The sequence below is a fragment of the Triticum dicoccoides genome, chromosome 2B (genome assembly GCF_002162155.2).
Source record: "Triticum dicoccoides isolate Atlit2015 ecotype Zavitan chromosome 2B, WEW_v2.0, whole genome shotgun sequence".
Classification (NCBI taxonomy): Eukaryota; Viridiplantae; Streptophyta; class Magnoliopsida; order Poales; family Poaceae; genus Triticum; species Triticum dicoccoides.
Window position 1 is genome coordinate 785,849,856 of NC_041383.1, and position 17,348 is coordinate 785,867,203.

The following is a 17,348-nucleotide window of genomic DNA, read 5'->3' on the forward strand; positions in this document are numbered from 1 at the left end:
CCCCCCCCCTATTTAACTGATGGGGTGGGCGCCCAAGCCCGTAAAACCCTCGTAATTGTCTGTTGATGTAACAAAGCCATACCGTACCCGTATGTATAGCGGCGAGGTGAGGAGCAGTGACCATCGAAACACGCCGGATCATGAACCTGCATGCGGCTGGTGGGCGGGCCCGGACGGGGGTTTGTATATACGTATTGGTTCAAACGCATATACCTAGCCGGATCATCTCAACCTATAAAAGGGTTGTCGCAGTAGCAGACCGAACTTTATCATTGGTGTGCCATAATAAAATTTTGCAAAAATTACACTACAAATAGTATAATTAGGTCTAAATATCATCTATGCTGATATTTGTACTCTTTTTTCCTTTGCGAATAGCTGATATTCATACTCTTCCTCAAGGCAAGTCAAAATAATATCTCCGCTGCAAGGTATTTGTTGGACATCTTTGGTGGCGCGTTTGGGTGCAAGTACCGCTCCATAGAGGTTTTTGACCAAATAGAACTCTTGCCGAGATTGCATCGTATGAATTCAATGTGCTTTGTTGGAGGAACTTGCACCTGAGGTTTTTAATGTTGCTCATCTGGTCAACAGAGCCATCCGCTGATGCATGGATAAAAGATAATAAGGGGCATATTAACATTTGCACTTTCCATCAGGTCTTATCCTTATGGGAGGTTCATTTCGGGTTCTTGATTATGAGTGGACCTAGGCATGTGACCCGAAAGGAATTTTTTCAACAAAGTTAGCTTATAATGCCCACTTCGGTGCGACATATGGAAAACCTAGGTGTCGTTGAAATGTAAACTTTTTCTTTAGCTAGTTATCAGAGATCATGTGTGGACAACAGACCATCTGGCCAATAGGGGCTTGTCCCATAATGACTCGTTGTTTTTGCATTTCTGATCATGAGGTGGTTCAACAATCTCTTCGTGGGTTGCAGCGTCATACCAATTCTCTAGAGTTTGATTTGAAGTGGGCTAACTTGAGCGAGTTTGTTCCCTCTGCTTCCCCCCCCCCCTATTCGAGATTGGTGCTAGGAGGCCTGGTCGAGAATACATGGCACAACATATACCTAGCCGGATCATGAACCTGCATGCGGCTGGTGGGAGGGCCCGGCCCGGCCCGGCCGGCGGGCTGGCTATAAATAACCTTCTCCTTCTAATTATCTAACACCCCCCCCCTATTTAACTGATGGGGTGGGCGCCCAAGCCCGTAAAACCCTCGTAATTGTCTGTTGATGTAACAAAGCCATACCGTACCCGTATGTATAGCGGCGAGGTGAGGAGCAGTGACCATCGAAACACGCCGGATCATGAACCTGCATGCGGCTGGTGGGCGGGCCCGGACGGGGGTTTGTATATACGTATTGGTTCAAACGCATATACCTAGCCGGATCATCTCAACCTATAAAAGGGTTGTTGCAGCGGCAGACCGAATCTTATCATTGGGGTGCCATAATAAAAATTTGTCAAAAATTACACTACAAATAGTATAATTAGGTCTAAATATCATCTATGCTGATATTAGGTCTAAATATCATCTTTTTTCAACAAAGTTAGCTTATAATGCCCACTTCAGTGCGACATATGGAAAACCTAGGCGCCGTTGAAATGTAATTTTTTTCTTTAGATAGTTATTCGAGATCGTGTGTGGACAACAGACCATCTGGCGAAGAGGGGCTTGTCCGATAATGACTCGTTGTTTTTTCATTTCTGATCATGAGGTGGTTCAACAATCTCTTCGTGGGTTGCAGCATCATACCGATTCTCTAGAGTTTGATTTGAAGTGGGATAACTTGAGCGAGGTCGTTCCCTCTGCTTTTCCCCTCTATTTGAGATTGGTGCTAGGAGGCCGGGTCGAGAATACATGGCACAGGTAGAAAATCTATGAATTCGTTGGTGCCGCTCATCAATTGGAGCATTTGGAGGGAAAGGTACGACAAGGTCTTTGAGAAATCATACAGGCCGCTGCAAAGAGTTATTAAGTCCGACGCCAAATGGGCGGATGCGAGTCCCAGTCGTTTCTTCTTAGGATAATTTTTTACCCGGTTTTCCACACTTTTTTTTAATATTGTTAGTTGTTGTTCATGCGTTATTCTTCCATGTTTTCTTCCTCTTGATCGTGTAAAGACTTTCTACTTTCTCTCTAATATAATACGTGCAACCTATTGCATGGTTCGAAAAAATATCATCATAATCATAACAAAGTCTTAAAATAGCGTTAGCTTGTTAGATGTTTAGTGTTAGATACATAGAAAAAAGTATTTTGCAATTATGGAGGTGGTGCCATGGCACCCGTGACACCCCTCCCCCCTCCCGATCCGCCCTTGGGCTATCGTATTTGAAAAAAAGGATGTCATGCGTGAATGCCCACGCCACGGTCCCTCTTGAGTGTTTTTTAGTTAGGGAACAAGGCACGTTATTACCATTATCGGTTGGCATGAGAGAACTATCCGGCTAATTAGACTAAATCCAAGATAAACATCCACAATGGTCATTACGCGACATAAAAACCAAACAACACCGCACAGCAACTGACATGACTACCAACAAATTCTAGATCACGCACACCTAAGGAAGACAACTACTGTGCAGGTTACCTAAAACGCCATCCTCATCAAATATCATCCAGAATCCAACATTTACTGTAGACGCCCATCGACGACGCGATCATCACAACATACGCATGGAGCTCGTGCCAGCCAATCGACCATCCACGTCAGCGACAAGGCATATCCGATTCTGACGGAGAACCTGGAAAGGAGATCAGAAGAGCAAAGCTCGAGCCGGTCTGGGCCACTGCAACCAGACCGCTCACCGCCTGCCATCATCATTCCTGACTCCGCCTTGGCAGCTCCGACTTCAACAAGGGAGCAAAAAGAAGCAAGGCTGTGGAAATCCCATGGGGCACATCAAAGACCCGAGTATCAAGCACTTGCCATGACTTGAACACCTCGCCATCATCATCACCATCATCATCATCATCATCATCATCATCAAGCAATGCAACCATTTCTATAGACGCCCTCACGTAAATTGGACCGCGGGCGCTTAAACGGCACGGCGTCCCACCGTAGTCCCGCACCACACTCCACTCTTAGTATAAGCCACACGCATCGTGCCATCCCTGCGGCAATAACCCGACTCCCCGGGCGCGCGCACGCAAAAACGCCACCTCTCGTCTCGCTGGCTATAAAACGGACCTTCCTCGCACCCGACCCGCACCAACAAACCAACCAACCGAACCGAACACAACACGGCCTCGTCTCGGCCAAGCAGCAACCCAACCGTGCATCTCCCTCTCGCACTCGCTCGCTCCCACCCATCCACGCACGCACCTTCGCGCGCTCTCCTCCTCCTCCTCCTCCACCACCACCGGCGCGATCGGCGGCGTGGCTCCGCGCGAAGGGATCGCCGGTGCGGGCGCCACCGGTGACGGGCCGTTTTGGGTATGAGAGGGCACCTCCGCGAGGCTCCGAGCGGCACCACCGCAGCAGCTGCAGCAGCCAGCGTCGGCGTCGGCGGGGGCCCCATGGACGGCCTCCTCGTCTTCGTCTTCTACCTCTCGCTTCCTATACGCGGCGGCCGCGACCACTCTAATTGCTAGCCTCCCGCCGGCCCGTTCCCGCCCGGATCGACCACGCACCCCACCGCACTCCCCGATCTCTCTCTCCCACTCTGTTCCGATTCGACCCGATCCTCCCCGCCGCCGCCGCCGCCGTCGCGCTGCAGCTGGGCTCGTCCGACCGCGCAGCTCCGAGGATGGACCAGCCGCCGAATGGCTTCGCCGCCGGAGGTGCGTGCCCGACCAAAACACTCCGCCCCTCATTTTCTCGTTTGTTTCCTCAAAATATATTGCTGTTTCGTGTTCGGTAATTTTCTTCCCAGTTTTGATGTGTTCAGTCAGTGTTGCGTCAGTGTGGAGAAAGCTCTTCCTTTTCGCAGTTCACACTGCATTTATCCCACTACGTAATTGTAGATTGTTCCCAGCGGTGTGTTGGGTAATTATTATTACCAGTGCTAATTAATCATGAATTCATGTTTATCGGGCGAAATGTCGCTCTCGTGGTCAGTGGACTGGCGTCCTAATCATGCTAATTGACCCTGTCTGTGACAGTTTAGTGTCTTCTCCAGCGCTTAAAAGGGGCAACAATTATTGGACCAGAATTGTTCTTCAGATTCATTTGATGTTGATGTTTCAGGGACCACCATTCGTCTCCGGGACCAATAATCATGAAAACGATTTCTTCTTTTTTGCTAACAAATGATGCGTCTTAGTATGATTGATCAGCCTGGCTGTTTATTTTCTTATGAAACAAAACAAGGAGATATTTTTGGTGACCTCAACTGAATCGCCTTATTGTTGATGAGAATCTAGAACAATGAATATTACAAGCAAAGCAACGAATTGTGATAGAAACATCAATTGTGATAGAAACAGAGAATGTTACATGTAAAAAGTAAGGGACTGCGATAGGGACGGGCAAGTGAAACCGTGAAAGGGATGTAGAACAAGGTTCCATAAAACAGAGGCCACTAAAAAGTTGAAAAAAATCAAGCACTTTTGCGCTTGCAAGAAGACAGAATGGGGGGCAGCATCCAATGTCTATTTGCTCCTCATTCTTGTTCGCCTCCTTTTCTAGGTATAGCATATGCCTCTGCGTCGGTTAATCCTTTTTGCTGCGGATCGAATAAATTCTAGGGATTCTTCAGGCTGATATTGTTCCAACTCTCTTGGTGCTAATCAACTAGACAGAATAAATCACCCGCGGCATATTCCTGAACGATTGTTCTGTCAATCCCAGAAAGGCGGTCCTATTCAGGTGGCTTTTCATATGCTAGAACGGACAACTATGACCACTTGCAGAATTAACAAACAATTGGACAGTATAAATTAACACACATAGTGTATTCAGTGGAAATTTTGGCATGTAAAGTACATGCTTGTTCAAGTAGATGGTTGGAAAATACTGTGAATACGTGATACTAGCTAGGTGAATTTAGAACAATGAATATTGCAAGCAAACGAAGGAATTGTGATAGAAACAGAGAAAGGAATGTAGAAAAAGGTACCGTAAACTGAGGCAACTAAACGGTGATTTTCTTTTACGTGCTGTAGCACTTTTGTGCTTAGAAGACAAACTGGGGAACAGCATCCCAGGTCTATTTGCTCCTTATTCTTGTTAGGTTTTTTATAGCATATGCCACTGCATTGGTGAATCTATATTGCTGCGGATCGAATTTATTCTTGGAACCGTTTAGGTTGATTTTGTTCTTCATCATTAGACTCTCTTTCTGCTAATCAGAATAAATCGCTTGAGGCATATTCCTGAACAATTCTTTTGGCACCCCCTAAGAAGCAGTCCTATTCAGGTGGCTTTTCAAATGCTAGAACAGACAACTAAGACCAGTTGCAGATTTGACAAACAATTGGTCAGTACAAAATAAGCACATATAGGTGGAAATTTTGGTATGTGCTTATACAGGTAGTTTCAGAAATACCAAATACATGATTCTAGGGTAAATGCTTTCATTGGTTTTATGATGTTAAATCTTATACTCTGTTTCTTCATGATTCCAGGTCTTTTCGTTCAGCACATTGATGGGCAAAACGCTTCTCCCCCTTCTGTAATTGTGATTGGTGGAGGGATTTCAGGCATTGCATCTGCTCGTGCCTTGTCAAATGCTTCATTTAAGGTAAATTCTCCTTGCAGGAGGAAAAAAATAAATGAAATCTTCATGTTCCACATTCTGTAGAGTGTAAAACAGTTAGTCTTTTAATGGTTTCAGACCCTTTTAATTATATATAGTTACACACCTACAGGTCACATTGTTAGAGTCGCGGGAGCGACTTGGTGGCCGTGTGCATACTGACTATTCTTTTGGCTGCCCAATTGACATGGGAGCATCTTGGTTAGTTGCATCCTAAAACTAGTGTTGGGTTGTGTTTCTCCACCTTGCATTGATTTTAACCGAGTAATCTCATGGCTTTATCATGTGATTATTCAGGTTGCATGGTGTTTGCAATGAGAATTCTTTGGCGCCATTGATTAGGCTTCTTGGGCTTAGATTATATCGCACCAGTGGTGATAACTCTGTGCTTTATGACCATGATTTGGAGAGGTGATTCATCATCCATGGTACCAATGTGTATGCTCCGTTAAATAGATTGATTTTCATTTTCTTACTGTTTTTTGTTTTCTTATTAGCTACGCGCTCTTTGATAAAGATGGCCGTCAAATTCCCCAGGAGATAGTAACCAGAGTTGGGGAAATATTTGAGCAGATTCTGAAGGAGGTATTGCAATCATTTACATTTACATGTTTTCTGTCTATTGTGTCATTGAATAAATTACAAGCTTCTTGTTAACACCGCAGACGGTGAAAGTTAGAGATGAATATGCAAACGACATGCCTCTTGTTCAAGCCATCTCAATGGTGCTTGACAGAAATCCACATCTAAAGTAAGTGGAGTGTAGGAGTAGATTTGTCTAATTACGGGATGATGAAATCTTTAATGCAGCTGTGAAATGTTAACATATGTGCACTTCTCTGTACAGGCTTGAGGGTTTGCAATATGAAGTATTGCAGTGGTGCATTTGTAGATTGGAAGCATGGTTTGCCACTGACGTGGATAATATATCTTTGAAAAATTGGGATCAGGTATGCAATACAGGAGTATTCGATATACTCATATTTACATGTTCATCAGGTCAGCAGAGAAATGCATGCTGACATGAGCTACATGGATGCACATTTATGCTACAACAATGTGCTGAGCTTTGCAAATTCACAGGAACATGTTCTTACTGGTGGACATGGGCTTATGGTGAATGGCTACGACCCTGTTATCAAGGCTCTCTCTCTCGATCTTGATGTCCACCTGAACCACAGGTATGCACATCCTCATGGGACAACAATTCACATGGATACAGACATACAGTGATTACCAGTTGTGAGGCAGTACAATCCCAAATAGGTGGCTTCTGATACATTCTTTTTGGTGATCAGGGTTACCAAAATCATCCAGCGGTATAATAAAGTCATCGTATGCGTGGAAGACGGTACAAGCTTTGTTGCAGATGCTGCTATAATAACCGTCCCTCTCGGTGTACTCAAGGCGAACATCATCAAGTTTGAACCCGAGCTCCCCGACTGGAAACTATCGGCGATCTCTGATCTTGGTGTCGGCCTCGAGAACAAGATAGCCCTCCGGTTCAACACTGTATTCTGGCCCAATGTAGAAGTGCTGGGCAGGGTTGCCCAAACATCGAATGCGTGCGGCTACTTTCTTAACCTTCACAAGGCCACAGGGCATCCAGTCCTTGTATGCATGGTGGCGGGCAGATTCGCATACGAAATGGAGAAGCTATCAGACGAAGAATCCGTAAACTTTGTCATGTCACAGCTCAGGAGAATGTTACCAGGGGCCACCGAGCCGGTAAAGCTTTAGATGCATATTTCCATATTCTCTACGGTGATTGAAGTGCAACCAGTTGTGTAAATTTCATATTCTTCACAGTTGCTTGCATGTTCTAAGTTCTAACCGCTGCTGTCGCACGTTTGCAGGTCCAGTATCTGGTTTCACGGTGGGGAACCGACCCCAACTCGCTCGGCTCCTACTCGTGTGACTTGGTCGGGAAACCGGCCGATTTGTATGAGCGATTCTGCGCTCCGGTGGGCAACCTGTTCTTCGCCGGGGAGGCCGCCTGCATCGACCACTCCGGGTCTGTGCACGGAGCGTATTCGTCAGGCATCGACGCTGCGGAGGACTGCCGAAGGCGCCTCTCGACGCAGCTCGGTATCTCCGACCTGTTCCAGGTGGGGAAGATTGTGATGAGGGAGGAGATGGCTGAAGTCATGGTCCCCCTCCAGATATCCAGGCTGTGAAAGAAAGGAAGGAAGAACAGACCTGTCTGCTATTATTAGCATCGTGTTGTTCTGTTAACATCGTAGCTGTAATTTACCTCTAAAACTGTACAATTTCGCAGCGTCTGATCTTTGATGTATCTCTGAATAACTTGCAGATTTCCCCTCTGATTTCATCGGTATTTCTATTGTTGTTATCCATTATTATGTGTACTCTTCTGTTTAGATTTAGTATACTTCTTTAAGGTTGGTTCCTTCGTGTTGAAAACCTTGCTGTGCCTACCTAAATTAGCACATCTGGGAACGATTCGGTGATCATGTGGACCAAATCAGAGGCATTGGTTAAGTTTAAGAAAAAAATCCATGATGATCTATGAAAGGTATCTTTTGGAATAGCAGAGGTCTAGCTGACTTGGCTAAAAGAAGGTTCTTAGCAGAGACAACTATAGAGAAAAAACTAGATTTTATTGCACTACTCGAAACAGGGTGAGATAATTTCACCTCACAGTTCCTTGGAACTTTATCCGGCGGACTTGATTTTGATTGGCACTGTTTACCTCCTAGAGGAAGATCCGGTGGGATATTGCTGGGGTTAGGTGCGGAACGCTAGAGGTGATTAATGTGGTTCGGGGGGACTTTGCAGTCAAGTTCCGGGTGAGATCGAAGTTGGATGGCTTCCGATGGTCTCTGGTAGCTGTATATGGAGCAACACAACCCGAACTTAATTAAACCAGATTTTCTAGCAGACTTGGTGCAGACTTGTGGGGATGAAACTCTTCCAATCCTAGCCGGAGGGGATTTTAATATAATTCAAAGGAGAGATGAAAAGAACAATGATAATTTTGATGGACGTTGGTCCATGATGTTTAACATGATTATCGGGAGTCTTAGTTCGAGGGAAATTGAACTCACAGGTAGGCAGTTTACATGGGCCAATACGTTGCCCACTCCAACATATGAGAAGTTGGATAGGGTGCTCGCTAGTGTGGAGAGGGAACAAAAGTACCCATTAGTGTCGGTGCATGCGATGCAGAGGGCGATCTCAGACCACACACCATTACTAGTTGACTCCGGAGACGCATCCATATTGGGAACAAGAATGCTTTCTCTTTTGAATTAGGTTGGTTTGAGAAAGAGAACTTCATGGACATCGTAGCACGAGAATGGGCGAATCCTATTAGTGGACGATCAAGTGTAGAGAGATGGTAAAACAAGATTAGACATTTGAGACAATTCTTATGGGGTTGGGCCAGAAACGAGAGTGAGATATACAAATAAGAAAAAGAGCGACTCACCCAGTTAATAGATGCTCTGGATTTAAAAGCAGAAGTAAACATTCTTAATGTAGCCGAGCAGAGCACGAAATCTGAAGCTAAGCAACGCTTACGAGCTCTTCTTAGAGAAGAGGAGCTCAAATGGGCATTGCGTGCTAAGGTTCTCAAGGTTGTCCATGGGGATGACAATACACAATTCTTTCATATGACTACGAATGAAAAACATAGGAAGAAGAAAATAATACAACTTGAACATGACGAAGGGACTATTGTGGGTCATGAGAATTTGAAAGCATATCTCTCTCATTATTATTTACAACTTTTCGGGCCTCCGGCAATGAGCACGGTTTCCCTCAATGACTCTGTTATTGGAGATATCCCTTAGCTTCGGTCGGAGGAGAATGATATTCTATCTGCACCGTTTACTGAAAAAGAGGTTCTAGATGCAATATCACAAATGAAACCGAATAAAGCAGCGGGACCAGATGGGTTTCCCGTGGAATTCTATAAGAAATGTTGGCATATTATTAAGGACGATCTTATGCCTATGTTTCAAGTTTTTTTAACGGTCACTTAGAACTATTTCATCTTAACTTTGGCATGATTACGTTGTTGCCAAAGAAAGAAGAGGTAGTTCAGATCGAGCAGTTCAGGCCAATATGTCTTCTCAATGTGAGTTTCAAAATATTCACGAAAGTGGGTACCAATAGATTGACACGGATTGCCTGTTCGGTGGTGCAACCGAGTTAGACAACTTTCATGCCTGGGAGACACATTCTTGAAGGGGTCATTGAGACGTCCACTTTGCATCATGCTTTTATATCAATATTTATTGCATTATGGACTGTTATTACACGTTATGTCATAATACTTATGGCTATTCTCTCTTATTTTACAAGGTTTATCATGAAGAGGGAGAATGCCGGCAGCTGGAATTCTGGCTGGAAATGGAGCAAATATTGGAAACCTATTCTACACAGCTCCAAAAATCCTGAAACTCCACGGAAGTCACTTTTGGAATTAATAAGAATTATTGAGGGAAGAAAATACCTGAGGGGGCCCACATCCTGGCCAGGAGGGTGGGGGCGCGCCCCCTACTAGGCGCGCCCCCTGTCTCCTGGGCCCCCTGGTGGCCCTCCGGTGCCCATCTTCTGCTATATGAAGGCTTTCACCCTGAAAAAAATCAGAGGCAAGCTCACGAGACGAAACTCCGTCGCCACGAGGCGGAACCTTGGCAGAACCAATCTAGGGCTCGAGCGGAGCTGTTCTGCCGGGAAAACTTCCCTCTGGGAGGGGGAGTCATCACCAATGTCATCACCAACGATCCTCTCATTGGGAGGGGGTCAATCTTCATCAACATCTTTACCAGCACCATCTCCTCTCAAAACCCTAGTTCATCTCTTGTATCCAATCTTGTATCAAAACCACAAATTGGTACCTGTGGGTTGCTAGTAGTGTTGATTACTCCTTGTAGTTGATGCTAATTGGTTTACTTGGTGGAAGATCATATGTTCAGATCCTTAATGCATATTAATACTCCTATGATCATGAACATGAATATGCTTTGTGAGTAGTTACGTTTGTTCCTGAGGACATGGGTGAAGTCTTGCTATTAGTAGTCATGTGAATTTGGTATTCGTTCGATATTTTGATGAGATGTATGTTGTCTCTCCTGGTGTTATGTGAACGTCGACTACATGACACTTCACCATTATTTGGGACTAGAGGAAGGCATTAGGAAGTAATAAGTAGATGATGGGTTGCTAGAGTGACAGAAGCTTAAACCCTAGTTTATGCGTTGCTTCATAAGGGGCTGATTTGGATCCACTAGTTTCATGCTATGGTTATGTTTACCTTAATACTTCTTTTATAGTTGCGGATGCTTGCAATATGGGTTAATCATAAGTGGGATGCTTGTCCAAGTGAAAGTGTGTTATATCGACTAGAGGGGGGTGAATAGGCGATTTTTATGAATTCTCACTGAGGAATTTGCTGGTGAAGAAATTCCTAAATGAAGAACTACTTGCAGCGGAATAAGTACTCAAAAGTAAACATAGCAGAACACACACATAGTCATCATGATGAAATGAAGACAAGCACAGAGTACATGAAACGTAAACACATGATAACACAAGATGAAGACGGACAGACTGAAGAAATTGAACTGAGGAAATTGATAAAGTCTTCAGTCAAAGTCTTCAAACAGATACGAACGAGCACACAACAACAGAGATGAGGAAATTAAAGAGTTGAGGAAATAGAACCAGTAAGCTCGGTGAAGACAATGATTTGGTAGACCAGTTGCAACTGTTGTCTCAGTTGTACATCTGGTTGGAGCGGCCGAGTATTTAAACTCGAGGACACCCAGTCCCGGACACACAGTCCTCACCGTATTCTCCTTGGGCTAAGTTCACACAGACCTCGCCCAATCACTCGTGGTAAGTCTACGGGTGACTTTCGAACCTTCACAAACTCGGTCATTCGGCGATCCACAATTCCTCTTGGATGCTCTAGACCTTGACGCCTAACCGTCTAGAAGAAGCATAGTCTTCAAAGGAAACAAGCGTCGGATCCACGCAGGATCAATCTCTTCAGTGATGCTCAATCACTTTGGGGTTTGTAGGTTTGGGGTTTGGGTTTTCCTCACTTGATGATCTTCGCTCAAAGTCCTCGGAGGATAGGTTGCTCTCAAATGACAAGTGTCAGTTTCTCTCGGAGCAGCCAAACAGCTAGTGGTTGTAGGGGGGGGGGGCTATTTATAGCCTAGGGAGCAGCCCGACATGATAAGACATAAATGCCCTTGTCTGATATGACCATTAGGTGGGTAGATATTTTGGGACAGCTGGCGCGTAGCACAACAACGGTCGGAATATTTGACTCTCAAATACCTCAGGGCTATCATGTTCCTCACTGTGTAGGCAATCCGCACTGGCGAATTCCTAACTCCTCAGTCAGAACAAATTCCTCAGAGACCAGAAGAACTTCGTCTCTGTCACTGAAGAATATGACTGAACTGTGCGAGATTTCCAATGGCTTCACTCGAAAGGATTGGTAGGTGTAGGATTTTGAGTTGAGCATCACATGGAAATTTTTCCTTCCTCGACCCCCTTTAGCAGTACGGTGTTTCCTATGACTCAAGAAAGAGAAAATGAAACTATAAAAGCAAAAGTCTTCACGCTTCATGTTCCTCGAATGAATACCAAGTCTTCAAGGTCACACCAATTTATTCACTTTCAAAGTCTTCAGAAAGTCTTCAGAAATCCAAAGTCTTCAGTTTAAGAACTTCATTTTTAGGGGTCGACTTTCTCTATAAATATCAAACTCCTCATAGACTTATAGACCTGTGTACACTAGCTTGACGATAATTCCCATGTGTCCTCGGGAGCGCTTTTCTCATTATAAGAATTTGTCCAGGCTTGTCCTTTGCTACAAAAAGCATTGGGCCACCTTGCTGCCCTTTATTTACTTTAATTGCTTGTTACCCGTTACAAATTATCTTATCACAAAACTATCTGTTACCTACAATTTTAGTGCTTGCAGAGAATACCTTACTGAAAACCGCTTGTCATTTCCTTCTGCTCCTCGTTGGGTTCGACACTCTTACTTATCAAAAGGACTATGATAGACCCCCTATACTTGTGGGTCATCAAGACTCTTTTCTGGCGCCGTTGCCGGGGAGTGAAGCGCCTTTGGTGAGTGGAACTTGGTAAGGAAAGATTTATATGGTGTGCTGAAATTTTCTGTCACTTGTTACTATGGAAACTAATCCTTCGAGGGGCTTGTTTGGGGTATCTTCACCTCGACCAATAGAGCAAAGAGTTGCTCCTCAACCTACTGAACCTACTAAAAATGTTTACTTTGAGATTCCTTCGGGTATGATAGAGAAACTGCTAGCTAATCCCTTTGCAGGAGATGGAACATTGCATCCCGATTTACACCTTATCTTTGTGGATGACGTTTGTGGATTATTTAAGCTTGCAGGTATTCCCGATGATGTTGTCAAAAGGAAGGTCTTCCCTTTATCTTTGAAGGGAGATGAATTGACATGGTATAGGCTATGTGATGATGCGGGATCTTGGAACTATAAACGATTGAAGTTGGAATTTCACCAGAAGTTCTATCCTATTGATCTTGTTCATCGTGATCGTAGTTACATATATAATTTCTGGCCTCGCGAAGGATAAAGCATCGCTCAAGCTTGGAGGAGGCTTAAGTCAATGTTATATTCATGCCCCAATCATGAGCGCTCAAGATAAATGATTATTCAAAAAAATTATGCTCGGCTTTCTCTCAATGATCGCACCATGCTCAATACTTCCTGTGCTGGTTCTTATATGCTGAAGACTACTGAATTGAAATGGGACTTATTGGAAAGAATTAAATGCAACTCTGAAGATTGGGGTTCCGACGATGGTAAGGAGTCAGGTATAACACCTAAGTTTGATTGTGTTAAATCTTTTATGGATACCGATGCTTTTCGTGGATTTAGCGCTAAATATGGACTTGACCCTGAGATAGTAGCTTCTTTCTGTGAATCTTTTGCTGCTCACGTTGATCTCCCTAAGGAGAAGTGGTTTAAATATCATCCTCCCACTAAAGTAAAGGTAGTTGCACCTATTACTGTTGAAGAAAAGACTATCACTTATAATGATCCTATTGTTCCTGCTACTTATGTTGAGAAACCACCTTTTCCTGTTAGAATAAAGCATCACACTAAAGCTTCAACTGTGGTTCGTAAGAGTAATACTAGAACATATACACCTCCTGAGAAAATTAAAGTTGAACCTAGTATTGCTATGGTTAAAGATTATGAATTCTCTGTTGATCCTAAAATTATTACTTTAGTTGAATCTGATCCTTTTTATGGCCTTGAATCTGAAACTGTTGTGGCACATCTTACCAAGTTGAATGATATAGCTACCCTATTTACTAATGGTGAGAAGTCTCGCTATTTTTATATCCTTAAGATATTTCCGTTCTCATTAAAGGGTGGTGCTAAGACTTGGTGTAATTCTCTTGCTCCTGGTTGTGTGCGTAGTCCCCAGGATATGATTTATTACTTCGCTGCTAAATATTTCCCTGCTCATAAGAAACAAGCTGCCTTGCGGAAAATATATAATTTTGTGCAAACCAAAGAAGAGAGTCTCCCACAAGCTTGGGGGAGGCTTCTCCAGTTACTTAATGCGTTGCCTGATCATCCTCTTAAGAAAAATGAAATACTTGATATCTTTTATAATGGACTAACCGATGCTTCCAAGGACTACTTGGATAGTTGTGCTAGTTGTGTTTTCAGGGAAAGAACAGTCGATGAAGCTGAAATATTATCGAATAATATGTTGACTAATGAAAATAATTGGACTCTTCCTGAGCCAATTCCTAAGCCTATTCCTAAACCCACTCCGAAGAAGAGAGGTGTTTTATTTCTCAGTCCTGAAGATATGCAAGAGGCAAAGAAATCAATGAAGAAAAAGGTATTAAAGCTGAAGATGTTAAGAATTTACCACCTATTGAAGAAATACATGGTCTTAATATAACACTTGTTGAAGAACCATATTGTCTTGATAACCCGACACAGGTAGTAAAGGTAAATTCTCTCTATAGATATGATAAAGTTGAAATCCCCTCTACTAAATTTCATAGCCCATGCTTAGATGACTTTGATGACTTTATGGCTAGACAAGAAAGTTTTAATGCTTATGTTGGTCGAGAGTTAAAGAATAATGCTTTCGAGATAGGACGCGTAAGCAATAATCTGGCTAGAGTTAAAGATGAACTTCACCTCGTTAGCAAATATGCTTCTATGGTTGCTACTCAAGCTGAGCAAGTACTTAAAGCTCAAAATGATTTGCTTGATGAATTAAATAATAAAAATGACTTTGCTGTTAGAGTGGCTATTAGAACTGGTAGAATGACTCAGGAACCTTTGTATCCTGAAGGCCACCCTAAGAGAATCGAGCAAGATTCTCAGAGAAATAATTTAGAGGCACCTAGTTCTTCTAAAAAGAAGAAAAAGAAAAACGATAGGACTTTGCATGCTTCTAGTGAACCTATTGTAGACACACCTGAGAATCCCAATGATATTTCTATTTCTGATGCTGAAACTCAATCAGGTGATGAACATGAACCTAGTGATAATGTTAATGATAATGTTCATGTTGATGCTCAACCTAGCAAAAACAATGATGTAGAGATTGAACCTGTTGTTGATCTTGATAACCCACAATCAAAGAATCAACGTTATGATAAGAGAGATTTTGTTGCTAGGAAGCATGGTAAAGAAAGAGAACCATGGGTTCAGAAACCCATGCCCTTTCCTCCTAAGCCATCCAAGTCAAAGGATGATGAGGATTTTGAGCGCTTTGCTGAAACGATTAGACCTATTTTCTTACGTATGCGCTTAACTGATATGCTCAAAGTAAATCCTTATGCTAAGTATATGAAGGATATCATTACAAATAAAAGAAAGATACCGGAAGCTGAAATTTCCACCATGCTTGCTAATTACACTTTTAAGGGTGGAATACCAAAGAAACTTGGAGATCCGGGTGTGCCGACTATACCATGCTCCATTAAAAGAAATTACATTAGAACTGCTATATGTGATCTTGGAGCCGGTGTTAGTGTTATGCCTCTCTCTTTATATCATAGACTTGAATTGAATAAGTTGACACCTACTGAAATATCTTTGCAAATGGCTGACAAATCAACTGCTATACCTGTCGGTATTTGTGAGGATGTGTCTGTTGTGGTTGCAAATGTCACTATCTTAACGGACTTTGTTATTCTTGATATTCCCGAGGACGATAGTATGTCTATTATACTTGGTAGACCTTTTTTTAATACTGCAGGGGCTGTTATTGATTGCAACAAAGGCAATGTCACTTTTCATGTTAATGGTAATGAGCATACGGTACACTTTCCGAGGAAACAATCTCAAGTTCATAGCATCAATTCTATTGAAAAAGTTCCAACTATTATTTTTGAAGGTTTTGAATTTCCTCTCCCTACTGTCAAGAAAAAGTATGATATCTTATTGTTGGGGATTTTCATATCCCCGTTGAGGTAACTTAGTGTTATTCGAAATTTCTCCTGTTCTGTGTTATTCGGAATGAGTTTGTTAACAAGACTTGATCAACCTTGTTAGTGGATTCATTTTGATGATCATGAGATGGATGAAACTAGAAGGCACAACCTTCTGTACCCACTTTTTACTTTCTGTTATTTAGATTAAATAAAGCAAAAATAGTATTATCTGTCTGTTTTCTGAATTATCCGTGCATTAAAAAATAGTCCGAAAATAAAAGTGGTCCAAATGCCCTGCAAATTTAGTATGATTTTTTCTAGAATATTTGAGGATTTTAGGCACTGAAATCACTACAGGAGGGGCAAGCACCAGGCCACGAGAGTGGAGGGCGCCCCCCCCTATAGGGCGCGCCCCTGTCTCGTGGGCCCCTGGTGGCCCCCTCCACTTATGTCAGCACCCACACACTTCATCTTCTACCCAAAAAAATCCCCATCCAGCTCAAGCACGAATTCTAGCTCGTATTGCTGCGATTTTCGATCTCCTTGCTCAAAGCTCCATTCACAAAACTACTTTGGGAGAGTGTTGCTTGGTATGTGACTCCTCCATTGGTCCAATTAGTTTATATTCTAGTGCTTTATTCATTGCAAATTTTTGCTGCATAGGTGACCATGTTCTTGAGTTTGCATGTTAAATTTTTGAGGTCCCAAGCAATTCTAATGCATGATATAGGCTCTAGGCACTTGTAGGAGTAGTTGCTGCCAATCTTGTTCAGTTTTATTCACTTTTATCTTGAAGTTACTAAAATTTCAGAATCTTTAGAAAAAGAAATATGCTTAGAAGAATGTACCAAGGTGGTTCCTCGGTGAAGAAAGGGCCCAGGATTGCTTTACGTGAGCAAGATGTTGCATTGCTGAGGGGCGTGAATGTACGAGCTTGTGAGTGTCCATCCAATGATTTTATGGTCAGAGCAGGCTTTAAGGAGGAATTTGACGCGTATGTGCGTAATGCCGAGCTGGGGGACTTCTTACAAGATAAGTGTCCTCAGTACTATCAATTGACTGATTCCTTCGTGCGGAGGTTTAAATATAACTGTATGCGTAATTCTCCTAGTGTCCTATTTGATATTTATGATACATCTTATACCATGGATTTAGAGGATTTCACAACTGCTTGCAAACTC

General features: G+C 43.1%; 1 protein-coding gene across 2 annotated transcripts; it reads left to right on the plus strand.

Annotated features, from left to right (window-relative positions):
• Nucleotides 1-3,222: 3,222 nt before the first annotated feature.
• Nucleotides 3,223-8,106, plus strand: LOC119366305 (polyamine oxidase 5-like). 2 transcript variants are annotated; one of them, XM_037632013.1, is made up of 10 exons: nucleotides 3,223-3,798; nucleotides 5,584-5,699; nucleotides 5,827-5,915; nucleotides 6,012-6,125; nucleotides 6,212-6,299; nucleotides 6,380-6,465; nucleotides 6,562-6,664; nucleotides 6,798-6,895; nucleotides 7,013-7,442; nucleotides 7,571-8,106. In XM_037632013.1, exons 1-10 carry the CDS (start codon nucleotides 3,765-3,767, stop codon nucleotides 7,889-7,891), a joined length of 1,479 nt encoding a protein of 492 aa, XP_037487910.1. In that variant the 5' UTR covers nucleotides 3,223-3,764; the 3' UTR covers nucleotides 7,892-8,106. The 2 variants fall into 2 exon arrangements, with proteins under 2 accessions (XP_037487910.1, XP_037487911.1); XM_037632014.1 differs by lacking the exon at nucleotides 3,223-3,798 and adding an exon at nucleotides 5,376-5,488.
• The last annotated feature ends 9,242 nt before the right edge of the window (nucleotides 8,107-17,348 follow it).